Source organism: Falco rusticolus, chromosome 8, assembly GCF_015220075.1.
Source record: "Falco rusticolus isolate bFalRus1 chromosome 8, bFalRus1.pri, whole genome shotgun sequence".
Taxonomy (NCBI): Eukaryota; Metazoa; Chordata; class Aves; order Falconiformes; family Falconidae; genus Falco; species Falco rusticolus.
Window position 1 is genome coordinate 29,613,557 of NC_051194.1, and position 17,481 is coordinate 29,631,037.

The 17,481-nt window shown below is 37.3% G+C and overlaps 1 protein-coding gene across 1 annotated transcript; it reads left to right on the forward strand.

Annotated features, from left to right (window-relative positions):
* Positions 1-200: 200 nt before the first annotated feature.
* On the forward strand, positions 201-17,272 carry MAP3K19 (mitogen-activated protein kinase kinase kinase 19). The gene is given in 12 exon segments (XM_037397539.1): positions 201-210; positions 1,995-2,079; positions 2,898-3,108; positions 3,110-3,140; positions 3,775-3,818; positions 6,039-6,479; positions 6,481-6,943; positions 6,946-7,213; positions 7,215-8,451; positions 9,624-9,780; positions 9,982-10,684; positions 12,166-17,272. Coding segments are annotated over 12 exon segments (3,717 nt in total). The 3' UTR covers positions 12,233-17,272.
* The last annotated feature ends 209 nt before the right edge of the window (positions 17,273-17,481 follow it).

Consider the following 17,481-nt stretch of genomic DNA (forward strand, 5'->3'; position numbering starts at 1 on the left):
TTCAGCCCCAGCGTCCCTCCCGTATTAACCCCTAACACAGCCTGCTACTGACAGAAAAAAAAAAAAAAGTGGAGTCTGCTGCTTAAGGCTGCCAGAAAGGAGATGAAAAACTATTCACGAGTAACGGAGCGTTGAAGTGAGGGCAATGTCAGCTGAATGCAAAGTTAAAAGGACATAGAAATAGGTAAGATACTAAAAGCATGACTGGAGGTAAACAGAGGAGAGGAATAACGCTTTGCTTTCGGTGCTGGGGGAACCGTCTTGTGATTAAAGCTTAAACGCGGCTCGGTTGAGCTGTGTTTGCTCTCGTCGGTCACCACGGCTCCGTGAGTTAAACCCGCCCAGCAAACTGCCCCCCCGGGTGGGGGTTGCCTCGGCAGCGTGGTGTAAACTCAGCAGCCTCGTGTAGCCGGAGCTGCCGGGAGAGCCTCCCCCAGGAACCAGCGCTACTGCTCCGCAGTCGGGAAACCGTGCCGAAAATAGAATCAAAAATAGGTAATTGCTGTTTGGATTCCTTGCTGTCCGGCAAAGGAAAACAGCTGTGAGCTAAAAATGCTCTTTGGGTTGCTGTGCCTCTTTCATACCTCGCTGCTGAAGCGCCAGGTAAGAGTGGCATACGTATGAATTTATAATAGGTCTTGAGATTAAAACATGAAATTTATACCTTGTTGATGTCACTGAGATTTTTGTTAATGTCTTCAGTTAACTCAGTCTGGACATACTGGCTCTGTAGAGAAAAACGCCATGCCCAGCTAAGTTTTGAGCATACGTTTAAAACTAGACTGTATTATGGGACAATTGCTTCTCAAAATACTTTAAAATTACTTACAAAGTAAATTACAGACTGCTCTGAATTTATAGGAAGATTCCAGTTAACTTCACATTTCTTTGGAATAAGCTATCAAAGAGATTTGTTGAGGCTGCAGTGTACAAGCTATCCTGTGCTCAGAATATTTTGGATGTTGTCCATCTTTTGCTGAGAGAGAGTTTTGACCAAGTAGAGAAAGATATAAATTTCATTCAGATTTGGTTTCTCAATAATATGTTAAAAATGCAATTGTCTCCCAAATGTGAAGTGTTGGCTTTCTGGCCCAACAGTAAAACAATACTGACAGCTTTCATGTCTTCTTCAACATAGCATAGGTTGAGTTTTTAGCAATAAAAACTGTGTCTGGACTGTTTGGTTCTGTGTATTTACAGGACAGGGCACTGGATGTTAAGTTAAACCATAACATTTTTAATAATTTCAAGTACTTTAAAAGTGTTGCTTTTGTTTCACTTATATGAAATTCTGCTTTGTACATGTGAATTGTAAATCACTTAACGCAACATTTTTTTCAGGTTTCCAGATCATAATACATTTAAGGACAGTATGTCTGACAACCACCAAAATAAGAGAAGCGAAGAAAGCAGTCTAGCCAAAGTTTATACGTATAAATTGTAACATGTGGAATCTGAAGGAGAAAAAGGGCAATGTTAACATGAAACTTGGCTACTTGCCTAAACCAAGCAACCACAAAAAAAAAAAAAATGTAGCCAAATTCAGAGTTATTTTCCGCCTTTGAAAAGCCCTAAGATTTGTTTTGGTTTTAATAGCTTTCCTATTTTTAAATGCTCTCCTTTGGTAGAGTTTCTGTCAATATTTTTTTTTTACATTCTGTGTTCTTATTTTTTTTTATATTCTTGTGTTCTACTGAAATAGGAGCTGTAACTGTAATTTTTCTAGATGTTTTTTGCTTTATAGGACCTTGAATCCATACGCTTACCTAAATAACTACAAATTATTTGGATTTATGCATTCACATTTCCAAAAATTATAACAGGAAGTATGTATAGGGGTCTTAGACAAATTAAACATGTTCTTTTTTCATGATAGTTACTTTCTGTATTTCTTCATAGTGATATTATTAATGCCCAAAAATAACTGCATTTGCATTGTGTTACTGGTCAGTGAATCATACCGCTTTTATGCAAATACTAATGTATTGTTGCAGGTCATGGAAGTGTTGTTACTCTTCAGAATGAAGATAACATAATGAAATAAATGCATCAGTCATACAAAGCTCTAGTTAAAAACAGGTGAATACTATTACTATTTTAATTTGCAGTTGGGTATGCAAAACCAGTGACAAAACAGGTAGTAGTCTGGTAGTAAGAAAAGATTTCCTTAATGCCAGACATTATATACAGCTATATACATTGTGTAGTGTTTCTGTCTTCCCAGCATCAACTGTTGGCCATTGCTGGAGACAGGATATTGCACTAGATGAACAAATTATTTGGTACAATGTGAAAAAACATATGGTATATGGTTTTACATCAGCTCTTGACTTATTAAAAACAGACAGGTTTCCTGCATAGAGCTTTGAGATTAATTTAGACTCTGTACCTCTTTTCAGACACAGTATTTATCTTTGTCCATATTTGGATTTTTCATTCTTCAGAAACCAGGTGGCAGAAATCCGAGGCTTGGCCACATAGCTGCTATTCTTTTAGGCAGGCCATAGTGTATTTTCTAAATAACAAATGCACATCTGGTCCTCAGAATTCTTCTGACATGCTTTCCTGATGGTTCATAAAAAAATACATACTGGAAGCAATCAGTTTTTGTCAAGAAGGAGAAGGTGGACAATATGTTTTTCCATTCCTATTGTTGCTTGGTTTACATTGCTTGTCATTCATTGTCACGTGTACTCAACCTTTGGCATCACAATCAGATTCTTCCAAGGAGAGCCACAACTTCCCAGATGGACGAAGGAGGAAAACATACTTTGGCATTCCTGGATCTTACAAACTTCTTGTTCACATTATTCTCTAGTTGTATGATTATTTGAATTGAGCAGGCTCCTTCCACATATTTTCACACTGTATTTTGGTTTTTTGGTTTTGCCTTTTAGCCAAACAGCACCAACATTCAGACCATGGCCAGATCAACAAGTAGCATGTTTTCCAAGTAAAAACCGGTTAGCATTGCAGATGAGACATCACACTTCTTTACCCTTCTTCCTGAAGAAAGAGAATGTAGGGTGTGGCTTTGACTTCAGCTTTCTGCTACAGGCCTTATGCCCAGAATCTAACATTTCAAAATCATGTATGGATTTAGATGCTTTTCCAGATAATAAAAGCACAAATACAACAAAGTAAGTTCAATTTTAAAAGTCACAACTTTTAAATAGTTATATATTGCTTATCAAACTAGATGGGAAAGCCTGAGGAGTCCTTTTTCTTTAACCCTTAAGTTGTCTTTATGCCTGTTTGACTTCTTTGCATAAAGTAGACCAGCCATGTTGACCCTCTTTTTTAATTATGTGTGTGAAGAGAAGCAATGATGGACTTCATCGTTCCTGTTACTCTGTATAATGGAGCTGAGCCCACAAGATGTAAAGTGTAATTCTCTGTAGCTGGAGTGGGGCCATGATGGCATCTCTTTCACTGTTTTCCTCATATTGGCAATATTAATGAGCCATATATTGAAGTTAGCAGACGTCTGAAACTGAGGAGAAATATTTCTTAAATTATTAGAGTAAAAAAATATTTTTAAATTATCGTATTTTATAGTTTTCTATAGAAAATGGAATTGTAAAGTTCAGAATCACAATTAAATTTCAACTTAAAACTTTCCCCTGCATAGCAGATTTATAGCATAGTCCTGCAACCACAGATTGGACAGATTCTTGTTCCCCAGAATCCCACAGTTTAAAATTCATTTATAAATTAAAATTGTAGCCTGTTTAAGAATATCAAATTGACATTTCATTTGTTTTGATTTTTAAGGGTTAAATACAACACTGCTAAAAACCAGCAACAAGAGATCTGAGGTAAGATGCTATTATGTATAAAACTGAACACGGTTAAAAGTATTATATGCCTTCAAAACCTTAAAAATAGAAATACAGAAGAAGCGTAGGTATATTTCTCTGCTTAGTCATCATTTTTTTGGATGAACATGAAGTATTTTTACATATATTTTATATATAAATATATGTGTGTGTGTATATATGTGCCAACAAATCTTTAGATGTATATCAACAAGATTTGTCAAAATCAGGGATTTTGGGGGGTAGAAAGTTGGAAGTTCAAAAAGATACAAACCCGTTTAAAATAAAAGCATATAAGTTTGTTTAAAGTATGCACATCCTATATGTTAAACCTGTTAAATGTCTACTTTTGCCAAATTTAAAAAAAACCAAACCATTTTCTTTTAAGGAGTGGCAATTTCAAATTGAAGATGAATTGAAGAACAGTCTTGATATTAAGATGATTGCAGAAATTTATTGTGTTAGCAAATAAAAATTAAGGTCTTTGGATTTAACATATTTGACATGAAATTTTTTGGGAAGTGTAAACAGTACAAAACTTCTGTACTTACAAACAAGCCAGCAATTTTTGGTGGATTAGTGCTTCACACCACATGAGCCTTAGAAGTTATAAAAGATCAAAGATACTATATTAGAAAAAAGAGAGTTTGGTCTTTATGGATATTAATTAATATCCCTTTGTACAAAGGCTTGAGTCATTGAATCAGCTGTACACTTTAGTGAACGACTACAGAATACAACAGCATTCACAGGAAAAAAAAAAAGTATAGAAGTAATAGCAAGTTCTCACAGAATACCATAAAAAGGGCTATGGAAAAAACATTTCAAATGGAAGGAAATGTTTAAGAAAAATAATTTAGCTGACCTCAGTGTGATTAAATACAGCTTGCTTTCATGTCTTAGGCTCTGATGATTTCTAGAGGCATGTCATTTGGGATAAACTGAGCATTCATATTAATGCCATGCAGACTAGACAAAGCCTTCAGAACTGTAAATTTCACACAAGCATGCATTGCTTTTCCTGGCACATTCAAACCTCAGTTAGCCTTTGGAATGCAAACAAAAATTTTCTGCAGATTGCAAACTGATGTTGAATTTAGACATGCAAATGAGTACTCAGAGCATATGACTGTATGATTATTCCTATTGCATTAATTTGCATAAGAATATACAGCATATTTAAGTGGGGTTTTTCTCTATTTCGTATAAAATAAAGAACAGAAATTTTATTTTCAGAAAATTATTCTCACTGTTCATCTGAATAATCACAGCAAAGTACTCAAAATCTTAGATCTGTACTTTTTCAAAGATACACAGTACCTTTCAACTAATGGGATGGGAAGAGAAGGAGAGAGGGAGGAATAATAAAATACATCCCCCCCACAACAGACTTGTGTGTTAACTGCCATATGAAAACGGTCTTTGGGTAGCTATCCATGTAACTTCACTGAAAGTGAAGTGCAGACTGTGCTGTCTTCCAATGTATGTAAAACTCTGAGCTGAATCTGTGGCCCATGTAACATGGTTTAGGGAATATTATAAGACTACACTAATCATATGGAAGATCTATATGTTTAGATTTATAATAATGTCTTTTAAAACCTATAAGTAGTTTGTAAGGATTACTGTCTCCATGGATAAAATAGCATTCTGTTATAACAGTCTAGCATTTACTTTTTAAAAATTGCTTACATGAGGTCTAGTTCCGTTCAGAATATAATTACTTGTGTCAGCACATTTTGGAGAGTTACATAAAAGGACTTTAAATGCAAGCATAAGAGTGGTGCTCTCACTTGGTGAGAGTGCACAGCAAGAAAGAAACTTTGGCACATGAAGCCACTGACCAGGCTTTGAATTTCTGCAGCAAACATGCTATGTGACATAAGACATCGTTAATAACTGACAGCAGATGATTTGTATGTGTGGAAAAAGCTTTTTATTTTTAAATCATGGAGAATGACTTATGACTTGTAGCAAAAGATCCCACTTTCTGTCTTAAGAAATAATTCTAGAAGTGAGAAAATTTATGTACTGGTGTGAGAAAATTGATGTATTTCCTCAGGGGGTTGATATTGCACTTCATATTAGGTTAAATATGGGAATATATACAAAAGTAATCCTTTTCTGATCTTTTTTCTTAGTCCACTTGTTTCTCAGTGATTAGATTTTAGCTGTATCTGTTATGTAGCACATTATTAATGCTTTTCATGGAAATTACAGTTTCATTTGCCACCAGTGACAGTTCAGCCTGTAAGAACAATTCATCTTGCTCCTCTGGAGGGTAATATTGTCAATGAAAGCACCAACTTCAGAAATATTTTGAATATTATGAACTCTATGCCTACAAAACCAGTTACTAAATTTTATCAGTATCATTTAGACTATCTATTAAAAAGGCACACTGAAATGTTGTCAGAGCTGATTGTGGCTACTATTTCTGACAAGTTCACTCCAGTGAAAGACTTGTACTACTTCAGCGTGAGTAACTATTTTAACTACCCTAGCAACAAGAAGGAAGAAATTCCAAGCAATTTAAAATGGAGGGAAGCTGATGTAGCTACCCATGCTGAAATGAACAACCAGTTGAAGAACCAATTTTCAGTGACCCAAGCCAGTTTCTACGATGGTGGTCATCCCTGCTTGAGCTCAAGTAATGCTCTGAATAAACTGTGGAATATTTACAGCTCAGACAACATTTACATTGTCAAACAGAGATGCCTTGAGAGCTGGCAATAAGGAAAGAAGAGCAGAGAATTGCTGTAGAGCTGGTCTAGAAGAAGGAACTGCTGCAGAGATGATACTGGATTATAGACCACATGAAGATGCTGAGAGTGCGAATTTGGTGCTTGACAGTCATGACTTAGATTCTTCTTGTAAAAGTGAAGTGGTAGAGGCCTACCATGCCTTAAAGGAGAATTCTGTAGTTGCAGTAATTCCCAGAGTAGAAGTACAAGATCCTTCTGGAAAACAGACAGAAAATAATGTTTGTCTTTCTGAATTTGAAATGGGAAAAGAAGCAATGTCAGAAGCAACTTCAAAAGACCGAAGTGAGCCTGTACCTGTTGTTCATGTTACTTTCTCTGAACAAGAACCAGCTAGGGAACCACACATTGCTAGACAACCTGTCACAAGAGTGTAATTCGTAGCCTGCCTCCCTATGTTACTCAGAGCTTCAACATTCTTGCTTGCAAAGAAAATGACCAAAGTAAAATAAAGATGAATAAAAATAAATATTCATCAAAATCTAAAATGAGTAGCAAGATAAAGATATCTGAAGACTTAGTTGTTTCTGATGAGACCTCCACAAAATGTAATGTTAAGAGTCAGACTTTTCCATCTTTGGAACTGCCACACGTGGAATCTGAGACTCGCCTGAAGCATCAAAAAAAAACCTCAAGCAGACAAAGACCATTGTGCTCGGAGTGCTCAGAAACTTAAAAAGCAAAGATTCTCCTGCAGCTGCAAAAATTCAGGTATCCTAAAGAAACCTGTTACTCCACTTTCTCTACCATATGCACAGTCTGCTTCAGATTTTGTAGATCTGAAATACAGTGACATGTTCAAGAAAATAAATTCAAATGACAAAGGCCTGTGTATTTATGAAATGTTTGGAACTCCTGTCTATTCCCATATGTGTGAGCTTGATCAACATGAGAACAGATTTTATAGAAATGTTTGTTCTGTTCCATCTGGGAGATGCACTGCTAGCACCTGCAGATCTACCTGCAGTAAAGGGAGAGAGAGCAGCCAAACAAGAAATACTCAAAAAAGAACATATTTTAAGCCAAAGAAGACCACATCTGGCACTAAACAAAAGCAGAAAAATTTAACTACAAAGGATGGAAGTACCAAGCTGACTGATAGCAACACAGATCAAGATCATGTAATCAATTATGATTCAGATTTTCAAATAAACACTTCAAGGAGCATGACACCATTTCATGAAGACACAGATCATCAGCTTATGTGTTTGGAAAAGCTTTCACAATCAACTAAGCAAAATAAATTTTTTTCAAATTCAAACTTACCAACTATTAAAGAAGTTTCTTTGGAGCAGTCTTTAGGCAGTCAGGATATATCCAACCATCAGAGGACTGCTACCTGTAGCCAGAATCTTCTGCAGTTCAGTGATAAAGACTGTGTTGCTCTAAGTAGCAGTCTAACAACAGACCAGAACATTTGTGTACCCTCGTGCAAGGTGGATATGGATGGCTGCAAAGGCCTGGAATCAGACCAGGTCTCCTTCAAGACTATAAATAAATGTGAAGCATTGCCCTTTTCAGAAAGACCGATGTGTCAATCCCCTACAATAAAATTAAATCACAGTTGGGCCTACACACCTCAAAACAGCGGTTTGGCAAATGAATTGACTCAGCCTTCAGTGATTCAGACAAGAATTGTTACAAGCCCCAGTTTCCAGACAAGTCAAAACACGTTGTCCTGGGCAGATAATAAGGATGTGACTGATGAGTTGCTTTGTTGTCTGGCTGAAGAATTGCTAGTGCTTGAAGAAAAAGACATCAGCTCTTCAGAAACAAAAAATACAGGTTCAAAAATGCAAAATATGCATACTAAAGGAGAAGAAAAAATGATGAATGGAGATGGAGTGATAGTAAATAGTTCTCTAGAGAGGGTAAAATTAATTTCTTGTTAACTTGATAGCTGCTTTGAGTGATGCTTCAATACACGTTTGGATGAAAGACAGGAGATACGTGCTCATTATCAGGTCTCCTTTCCTTGGGCCAGCTGCCCACTGATTCTTCCAGTGCTTGGTTGAGTATACCCATGGTAGAGGCTGCATGTCAGGGCACATGCCAAACGGTACTAAAGCATGACAGGAACAGCCATCAAGGCTTTTATGAAGGGTCAAGATAAAATGAGAAAGATAGTGAATGAAAAAGTTAACTGAAGAACATGTATAAAAAGGTGCTGGGGCAAGACAAAAGCTCTCAAGATCTTGACACCTAAGGAATATGAAAAGATACTACAAATGGTTGTTGTATATCCAAAAGGCAGTTTCCTTGAATCTCAGAGTGCAAGCAGTTATTTTTATATGTATGAACTATGAGTATTGGCTTATCAGACAGACTTAAGTCTGTTTAATTAATGTTTGATCAAAACTTCAAGCTCAGAAGGCTTAGATTCTGGTCCCCAAGTCAGTTAAGAACCTTCACCTACTAAGGTGCTTATCTACCAGCACTGCTTCTCCTTGGCCTTGTTAGCTTTTTGTCTATTTAAATTACAAATTTATAAGGAAATTTCTTTCGCTACATGTTGATACGCTTCCTTATACTTCTGCAGACGCAGGTGCCAATTACACCTCCATTCTCACTTCTCCTAGGGAGATCCATGCCTAGATGGAGTAATTACTACCATATTTTTAAAATAGTCTCTTCTTCATGTGAATTCATATCCAAATTATTTTCATCAGACTTAGCTTGCATATCTAGAGCAAAGTGGTAGTCATATTCACCCTTCAGCTTAGCAAACTGTACCTATGTGAGAAAACAAAGTAGTAAGCAGATGTATGTCCTGCTCTTCTAAGTGTTCCTTCTGCCTGTCTTCCTATTAATGGAAAAAGACGCCATGCTATGATCTTCTGCTTATGCACTGTTGTGATATATACTTGAAAATATTTACATAGTCTTACTTAGTATATAATTGTATTGATGAGCTGGGTAATGAGGGGGGAGAGTGAGAGGAGTCATGGCAGGTGAAAATTACTCCTTATAAAAAATGTAAGGCTAATATGAAACCTTTCTTTACCTCCCTGCTTTCTCCCCACACCGACCATCATCTTTCAAGCAGAGTTACAGTGAAGCCTTTTTGGCACCAGATGAAGAAAGTGACTTGCTAAACTTTGAGGAATCTACTGAATTACCAGGAAGCAGTTTAACTAACGAAGATCCTGTCATGTGGACAAGAGGTGAAGTCCTTGGAAAGGGAGCCTACGGCACGGTAAGTTAATGTCTGAATGTGTTAAGAGATGCACTGGTCATCTTTGAGCTACATCTTACCTTATAACTCGCTGTTGTCCTATTCAACAAGTAAGTTAAATATTTTGGATTATGCAATGAGACATGAAACACGACAAACACAAAGATACTATTCAAACTAAGTAAACACTCAGTTTCATTTCATGTTTCATTTTAATAAATGCTAGTTTCATTGTCGGTATACTGTGGTCTGAGAAGCCAGGGACAATTAGTAGCTGTAAACCAGGTTGTTTTGGATACGTCAGATCGACTTACTACAAAAAAGGAGTGTCAGAAGTTTCATGAGGAAGTCGATCTTTTGGAGACATTGAAGCACGTCAATATTGTAACTTATTTAGGAACTTGTCTGGAAGACAACATTTTAAGCATTTTCATGGAATTTGTTCCTGGTGGCTCAATTTCTAGTATTAGCTTTGGTCCATTGCCAGAAATTGTCCTTTGTAAATATACAAAACAAATCCTGCAAGGAGTTGCGTATTTACATGACAATTGTGTGGTACACAGAGATATCAAAGGCAATAATGTTATGCTCATGCCAAATGGTGTAGTAAAGCTAATAGACTTTGGCTGTGCCAGGCGTTTAGCTTGGGTAAGCCTCAGTGGCACGCAGAGCAAGATGCTCAAGTCTGTGCATGGGACTTCATACTGGATGGCACCAGAAGTTATAAATTAATCTGGATATGGAAGAAAATCAGACATCTGGAGTGTTGGCTGCACCGCATTTGAGATGGCAACAGGAAAACCACTGCTGGCTTCCATGGATAGGATAGCAGTCATGTTCTATATTGGGGCCCACAGAGGACTGATGCCTTCCCTACCTGATCGATTCTCCAGCACTGCAGTGGATTTTGTGCATGCATGCTTAACCAGGTATGTCGATTTTTAACTGAAAAATGAAAGGAAAAATGCAGATAGTTTGTATCACAGAGATTGCTGATGGGAGCTTATGTTATCTCTTACATGGTACATGTGACTATTGTAAATGCATGGGTTTTTCAACATCTCAGGAAAAATAATAGTATATGTAAAAGAACCTTACTCTCTATAATGGTATAAAGAAACCCCTCACAAATTATATTTTGTAGGCCTTACTGAGTTTTAGACAAAATGCTTGATAAATTTCTTTGCTGTGCCTTGCTGTTCCGATATCACATTGGCTGAGTCTGGCCTATGTCAGGCAGGTTGTTTTGAGGATGATATTCTGAATGAAAGAGCTTTCACTTAATTCTTATCTTCTGCAGTAAAGCAATCTATTATCACTGCCAGTCCAGGAAATACATACTTATTTGAAACATAAAGTTCTGTGTATAAAAAGCCCAAAACTAGCATTCACCCATTATAAGAATTATTTTTCTGGTGCTTGTTATATTTTAAATATCAGTTTTGTCCCAGATGTTTAAATGTACTATTGATTTCAAGAGTTCAGTTCCTGACCTCTGTGGGTAGACTTCATAAAATTATTAGCAGCCTTTTACATATCTCTAAACACCAGATCTGAGCACTGGAGAGAAACATGTTATTTAGTGGGTATGGCCATGGTCTCAGAGGCACGAAATTTCTCATCCTTGGATTAGAATTGTTATGGTATGGTTACGGTTCCAGTGGACCATATAACAATAGCCAGAAAAATTGTGGACTGTATATAGCGACATCCTGTGTACTTTGTTTCAGGGAGAAGAGTGTTTAAAAGGTAGAAGGAAACATACAGATATAAAGCATTAAACTTTTCAAATAAAGCATTTCGCTTTTCAAAAGTCAGGATGCACCTGTGCCAGCAAAGTTTTACGGTATGATCTCAGCATGTTCCTTGTCCCATCTTCCCTGTTCATTTATTATTTAAGAAATCAGCGTCCTTGACTCCTTCCCCTGTTTTTTGTTTCCAAATCGAGGGCTGAAAAAGCCTGAAGCACTTGACTCTAGCAAGCCAGTATTGTAATTACAGTACGTAATTCCATATGGGCTCCTTAACATGCATGACTTTGATTGGAGATGACAGAACAGCCTGTCATACTGATAAACAAGTAATTATCACCCTCCTTAAATGCATTTTTGGTACACCTGAAACAACCGCATTAGCAGAATTATTCAAAGTTTTGCAAGGAATTTAAAGCAACATAGAATGATTTCTGTAATAATAATATTTCATTTTTATATTTCATAAATTCCAACAGTCCCTTCACATAAATCCTGCCTTCCTTTCTACCGGCTTTATTAAAAAAAAGCACTAAAAATGAGTAACGACTAGAGAATGAGAAAAAAAAAGATTAATTTTGCATTTAGATTTTACAAACAATTACATCACAGGCATGCATATTCATTTTATGTACTGACTTTTCAAACCCTCAATGCAGAGATCAACATGAATGCCCTTCTGCTCTGCAGTTGCTGGACCATCCCTTCGTGAAAGGAAGCCAGTGAATTTTTCAAAATTCTTGCCAAATGAGTATACATTATCCATATAAAAATTTTCCATTTGTGGAAAAAGATCAGAAGGAACTGGATTTAAAAGTGACAGCAGAAATTACTAGAGAGCAATTGTGTACAAAGGGTTTATTATTAAGATGGCAGTACGATTTAAGTAACATCTTTTGCAATGTCTGTGCTCACTGGAGCAGGCATTCCTTCACTGCGAACACGGGGCCATGTTTTGTTGTATTTGCTGAGACTGTAAGAGAAGAAAGCACACATCGCCATCACCGGCATGTGCAGGTGAGGTAAATTGGAATGCCAATTTGTCTGTGAAAACCTATGGAATGTATGCTGCTGGCAGAAAGTATTGCAGATGCTGAAAGCTCTGCGGGAAGTGCTACTCAGACTTGTAGATAAGTCATTAAGTGTGCCTGTGACAATCTCACAGGAACCCCAAACCATAGAACTGTATCAGCAGAAAACATACTGAAGCTTTTGTTTAGCTAGATAGGCCCTTTAATTTTTAGCTGGTGGAAAAACCCAACTCGTTTTTGCATGCATATATCAGCCCCTTGTTACTGAGGTACTGTATGGCTACAAGATACTGCAGTGATCAGAACGAGAGAAACCCAGGTGTACATGTGTGCATCTTTATTAAGCTTACATCAGGATCTTTTCCTAGTCTGGCTAGAATTATGAATCTGAACTTGGTGACTGTCTTTTCCCCAACGAAGTAGTGCATTTTATGGACAGTTTCAGGTCACAGAATGGCTGAGAATGGGCCTCTGGAGATGCTCTAGTCCAATCCCACTGCTCAGAGCAGGGCTGACTGAAGCAGGGTGCTCAGGCCCTTGTCCTGCTGGCTTTGAGTACCACCAAGGATGGAGTCTCCACAGCCTCTCTAAGCAACATGTTCCAGTCTTCATCCGCCCTCCTAATAAAAAACATGTTTATGTTTGAACAGACTGTCTTGTATGTCCGGTTGTGCCCATTGCCTCTTGTCCTGTCATTGGTGACACTGAAGGGTCCAGCTTTGTCTTCCATACTGCCCCTGTTAGCTATTGGTACACATCAATACAATTTCCCCTGAACCTACTCTCTCATCATGGAGTGGCGTATTTTCTGTGTTCAGTGATGTGTCGTAATACTCACCCTTCTGTTTGCTGATACAGAGCAGCAAAAGCATGGGACTGTTACCTTTCTCTTGCTCACAAAGGCTGTAAAATAGTGTTTGAATCATTGGACAATCTACTGCTCTTTTTCAATATCCTTCGTCTGAAATAGAACAGCAAATTTGATTCTGAAACTTCAACCGTTCTGAGGAACACCTGAGTGAGCACTGTGTAATTAGATTACATGCAACAGTCTCCATCTGCACTGTGAAAACAATTTTTAGTTAGTTAACTAGCTACAGCTAACTGCACAAAATGAAATAGAATTTGAAGATTATTATATATTAATAAAGCAAAAAAAAATCAGGTATTAATATTTAGATTGTCCTCTTTCTGTAAGGCTTCTTCCCGAGTATTTTTAAATTTTAAAATTTCAGGGGAATGAGCCACTGTAGAAATCAAAAAATTGGTTTCATGTTATCAGAATGCAGTGAACCTTGTGCCTTTGTCAGGACCTGGGCGCCAGGAAGATGCAGTAAAAGTCAACCCTACAACAGCCAAGGGCTGAGCTCTCAAGAATGCAGAGACCCCGATTTCAGTGCCAGTGGTAACGTGAAAATAAGTTTTACAAAAGGGAAAGAAGTAAATTCTAAATTTTATATAAAATCAACTTTCCCCAGAGTGCTAAACGTTTTTGTTACTTAAATAGCTTTCAAACTTGATGTTATTCTAGTAGCCTGACTTCAGAGAGTTGGTCTAAACTGTATAAAAGCAAAGAGAAATCAGTACTTCTAGCAAAGTTCTTTATTAATAGTTTCTGTAGGTATAATGTCACATAACAATGACAGACCGTTATGCCAGTATAAGAGAAATCCTAACACCACAGTAATCTTCAAAGTTCAAACAGTTAACAGTCCCAATTTGAGGAATACCAGTTGGTCCTCATGCCAAAAATCCATGGCAATTTCACGTTAAAGTATCTTCACACTAAAATATCTTGCAGAATAAAGGTAGGAGCCCTGGTATATGAACTCAAGTGGGATGCACATAATTCCATGGTGTGTATTAATTCTTCTCAGATTAAGGTAGTGTCTCCAACAAAGCTGCAAAGTAAATATGAGGTTTTATTTAGCATGAAATGAAACTGAGATGATGGTCATAAGCAGGGAAAGAATGGGAATGCTCTAGGATATAGTTCACTAAAAAAAGTCAGAATTACAACACCCCCCCTTATGCACACCTTGTAAGCGAAACTAACATCTTTTGTTAAAGTCTGAGTTCTCTGCTATTAAGGTTATTGGTTATTTGCAATTTCAATTTAATATTTAATCCAGCTAATTAAACTAAAGTTAGTCTTCAACTTAAAGGTTTGTAAAACTTGTTAACCTGAGTTTTTCATCAAACTGCGAAAGCACGTTTTTGCTTTTGTTTAACCAGACTTGGAGAACGAGGTGGTTGTTTAAGGCCAGCACTTGAAACAAGGGTATTTCAGCTTAACCCTGTGCAATTGCATCCCAGCCCTGTGCTCAGCACAGCTACACCAAGTAGTACGTGGGTTTAGGGTGCCTTGGGTCACTCTGCTGTCTAATGGAACATTCCATAAACAAGTCTAACTTTGCATATTTCTTGATGGGACCACAGGTTTTCACATCAGAATCCAGATAATTCAGACACCTGTAATAAGGTATCTAATGTAATAAGGGGAAAGGGTGAGAAACCTTAAAAACCTTGGTTTTCAATGAGAAGCGACTCACACAGGAGGGTCACACTTGCTTAATTATTTATAGTATTTGAGCAGAGCAAGCCTTACTATTTTAAAGAGTATAGTCTTCATTTTGAAGACAGCTAAAGAACCTGTTACAAAGCATGCAGGCTGCCAAGTAGTAGGTGTGACCACTTTGCTGATTCCAAGTTTCCTCAAGATTTGGAGCTTAAATTTAAGAACCTGAAAACACACTGTCCTTTTATTATTGGAGGGAATACTGCGTAAAAGAAACACTAGGTAATATTTAAAGCTTGGAGTTATTGCTCAAATCTCTGGAAAAGGGAGGGTTCACAGGCATGCCAACCCAGCTGTTTTACACTGGTCTTGAAACCACCACCAGCAATAGGACACAAAAATTTGCATCTCAAAACACATGCATCAACCTTCCTTCTCAAGGAAGCAGAAATAAAACCCAGTCTTTTGAGATTATTTGGGTTCAAAATTAGTGCTTTTCCTCAAAGTTCAGTCGGAACGGGTTCATTTTCTACAACCCTCCTGTCAAAACTCTGGTTCTTGTAAATGAGTGAAAAAACCCAAGAGTACTCCTGAGGAAGGGCTTCCAGTACGCATAGTGGAGTACCTTTTCCTCCTACTTTCCACCTCCCATGGGACCTGCACCATGAGACAGCTTCAGAAAGTGCATTTTACAGATGTTGACAAAACCCACAATCTTTGAACTATGGTAAGAAAAATAGTGTCATTGTAAGTACAGGGATACAGAGGAATCAAACCCAAGTACTGAAATTTAAGGTTAAAAAACTTGATTTGGGTTTTGGAAATCCACAGTCATTTCCAATAGCGATGTGACACCACACTCCTGGCATTAATTACATTTTTTTTTTAAGGTATAAGGAGTTAAGCATTTCAGGGAAAGGAGAAATTAATTAGCTAGTTCAGTTTGTCATACCTTCGCAAGTCTTTTAAGACATTTATTTTTAGACCCGATTATGGGAATGTGCATTTACATCCCAATTAAAGAAAGCAAATGCTCAGTCCTCTTCGCTGCAAACCAAGGATTGGGAACCTTTCCTCCTAAGGTCTCACAAAGATCCTTGGCATGCTCTTGTCACCCACCCCCTCACCCCTTCCCCCCCCACACTTCCCACTGCTAAAAAAAAATTAAAAAATAAAAATTTAAAAATTAAATCATTAAGCACGGCCAGACACTACACAACAAAATTACGAGGGTGCAAGCTCTCAACGCCAGGGTGGAGTTCAGGTGCAGCTTAAGATGGCATAAAATGTCTAGAATTTGCTTTTCAGGTATCATATGCCTGATCACCATAATAATGTAAAGGAAGCAAAGTATTAGACTTGAGACTTCCAAGCATTCCGCTACTTAACTGATTTGATAAAAGCCAGCAATGTTTTGCCAATAACTGAAAAGGGATCTTCTTAGTGTTTACAAATGAAGTTGGAAAATTAAACGTAGCAAAATGGGATAATTTCTGCACAATAGAGGTGAGGTAGGGAATTTTATTGAAAATACTTTTTCTTTACAAGTTCTTAGAAATAAAGTTGTTTTTTCTAATCTCACACAAACGGCTGTACCTCAAAAATTCAACTATGCTAATATGAAACATTTATATTTACAGTTAGCCAAAAGAATATACAGAACTGCCATTTTATGCAAATACCGAAGTACCAGATCACAGTGAGATACATTACTTCAGCACTCCCACCATTAGCGACAGATTAAGATTCAACATACGAAAGAATCTCTCTATTCTACAAACCTCATATCTCACAAAAAGGGAAGATTTTTAATAGTGATGTAGCAAGGTCTCCACTACGGCGTCATTTTACAAATTACAGAATGCACGTACTCAAATTTATAACAAAAAAGTCTGTAATCAAAGTGATGAACAGAGTAATAGTGTTGCCTATTAGCCTTTTATTGCATTTATTCAGTCATTCACTTGTGAGGCTGATGCCGATTCTATTAATTTTCATTTATTTCTAACACCTCAGCCAGGCTGCAATTCACACACTAATTTGCAGTGGGTTTCAGTCAGGGAAAACTAGTGGCATCTTGTTGCATATCCTCTCCCTCCCTCTCAGCCCCTACTAGCACAGACACAAAGACACATACAATTTCACACATTTACAATCACATTGAAAACCAAACCCAATGAGTTTTATGGACATCCTTTACAAAGAAACAAAAAAAAATAAATCAGTTTGGATCTCAATGTAGCATAGCAACATTTTATCCATGGTATTTCACAATTTCCCGGAATCAAAACAGGAAATATTTCTTTTGAAACAGCACCTTAGGATGAAGGCCTACGCTCTTTTCCAATTTAGATTAGACAGGCACTAGTTACCATCCAGACATTGTAACGCCAAGTTACGACAGCAATTACTATATTTACAGTACA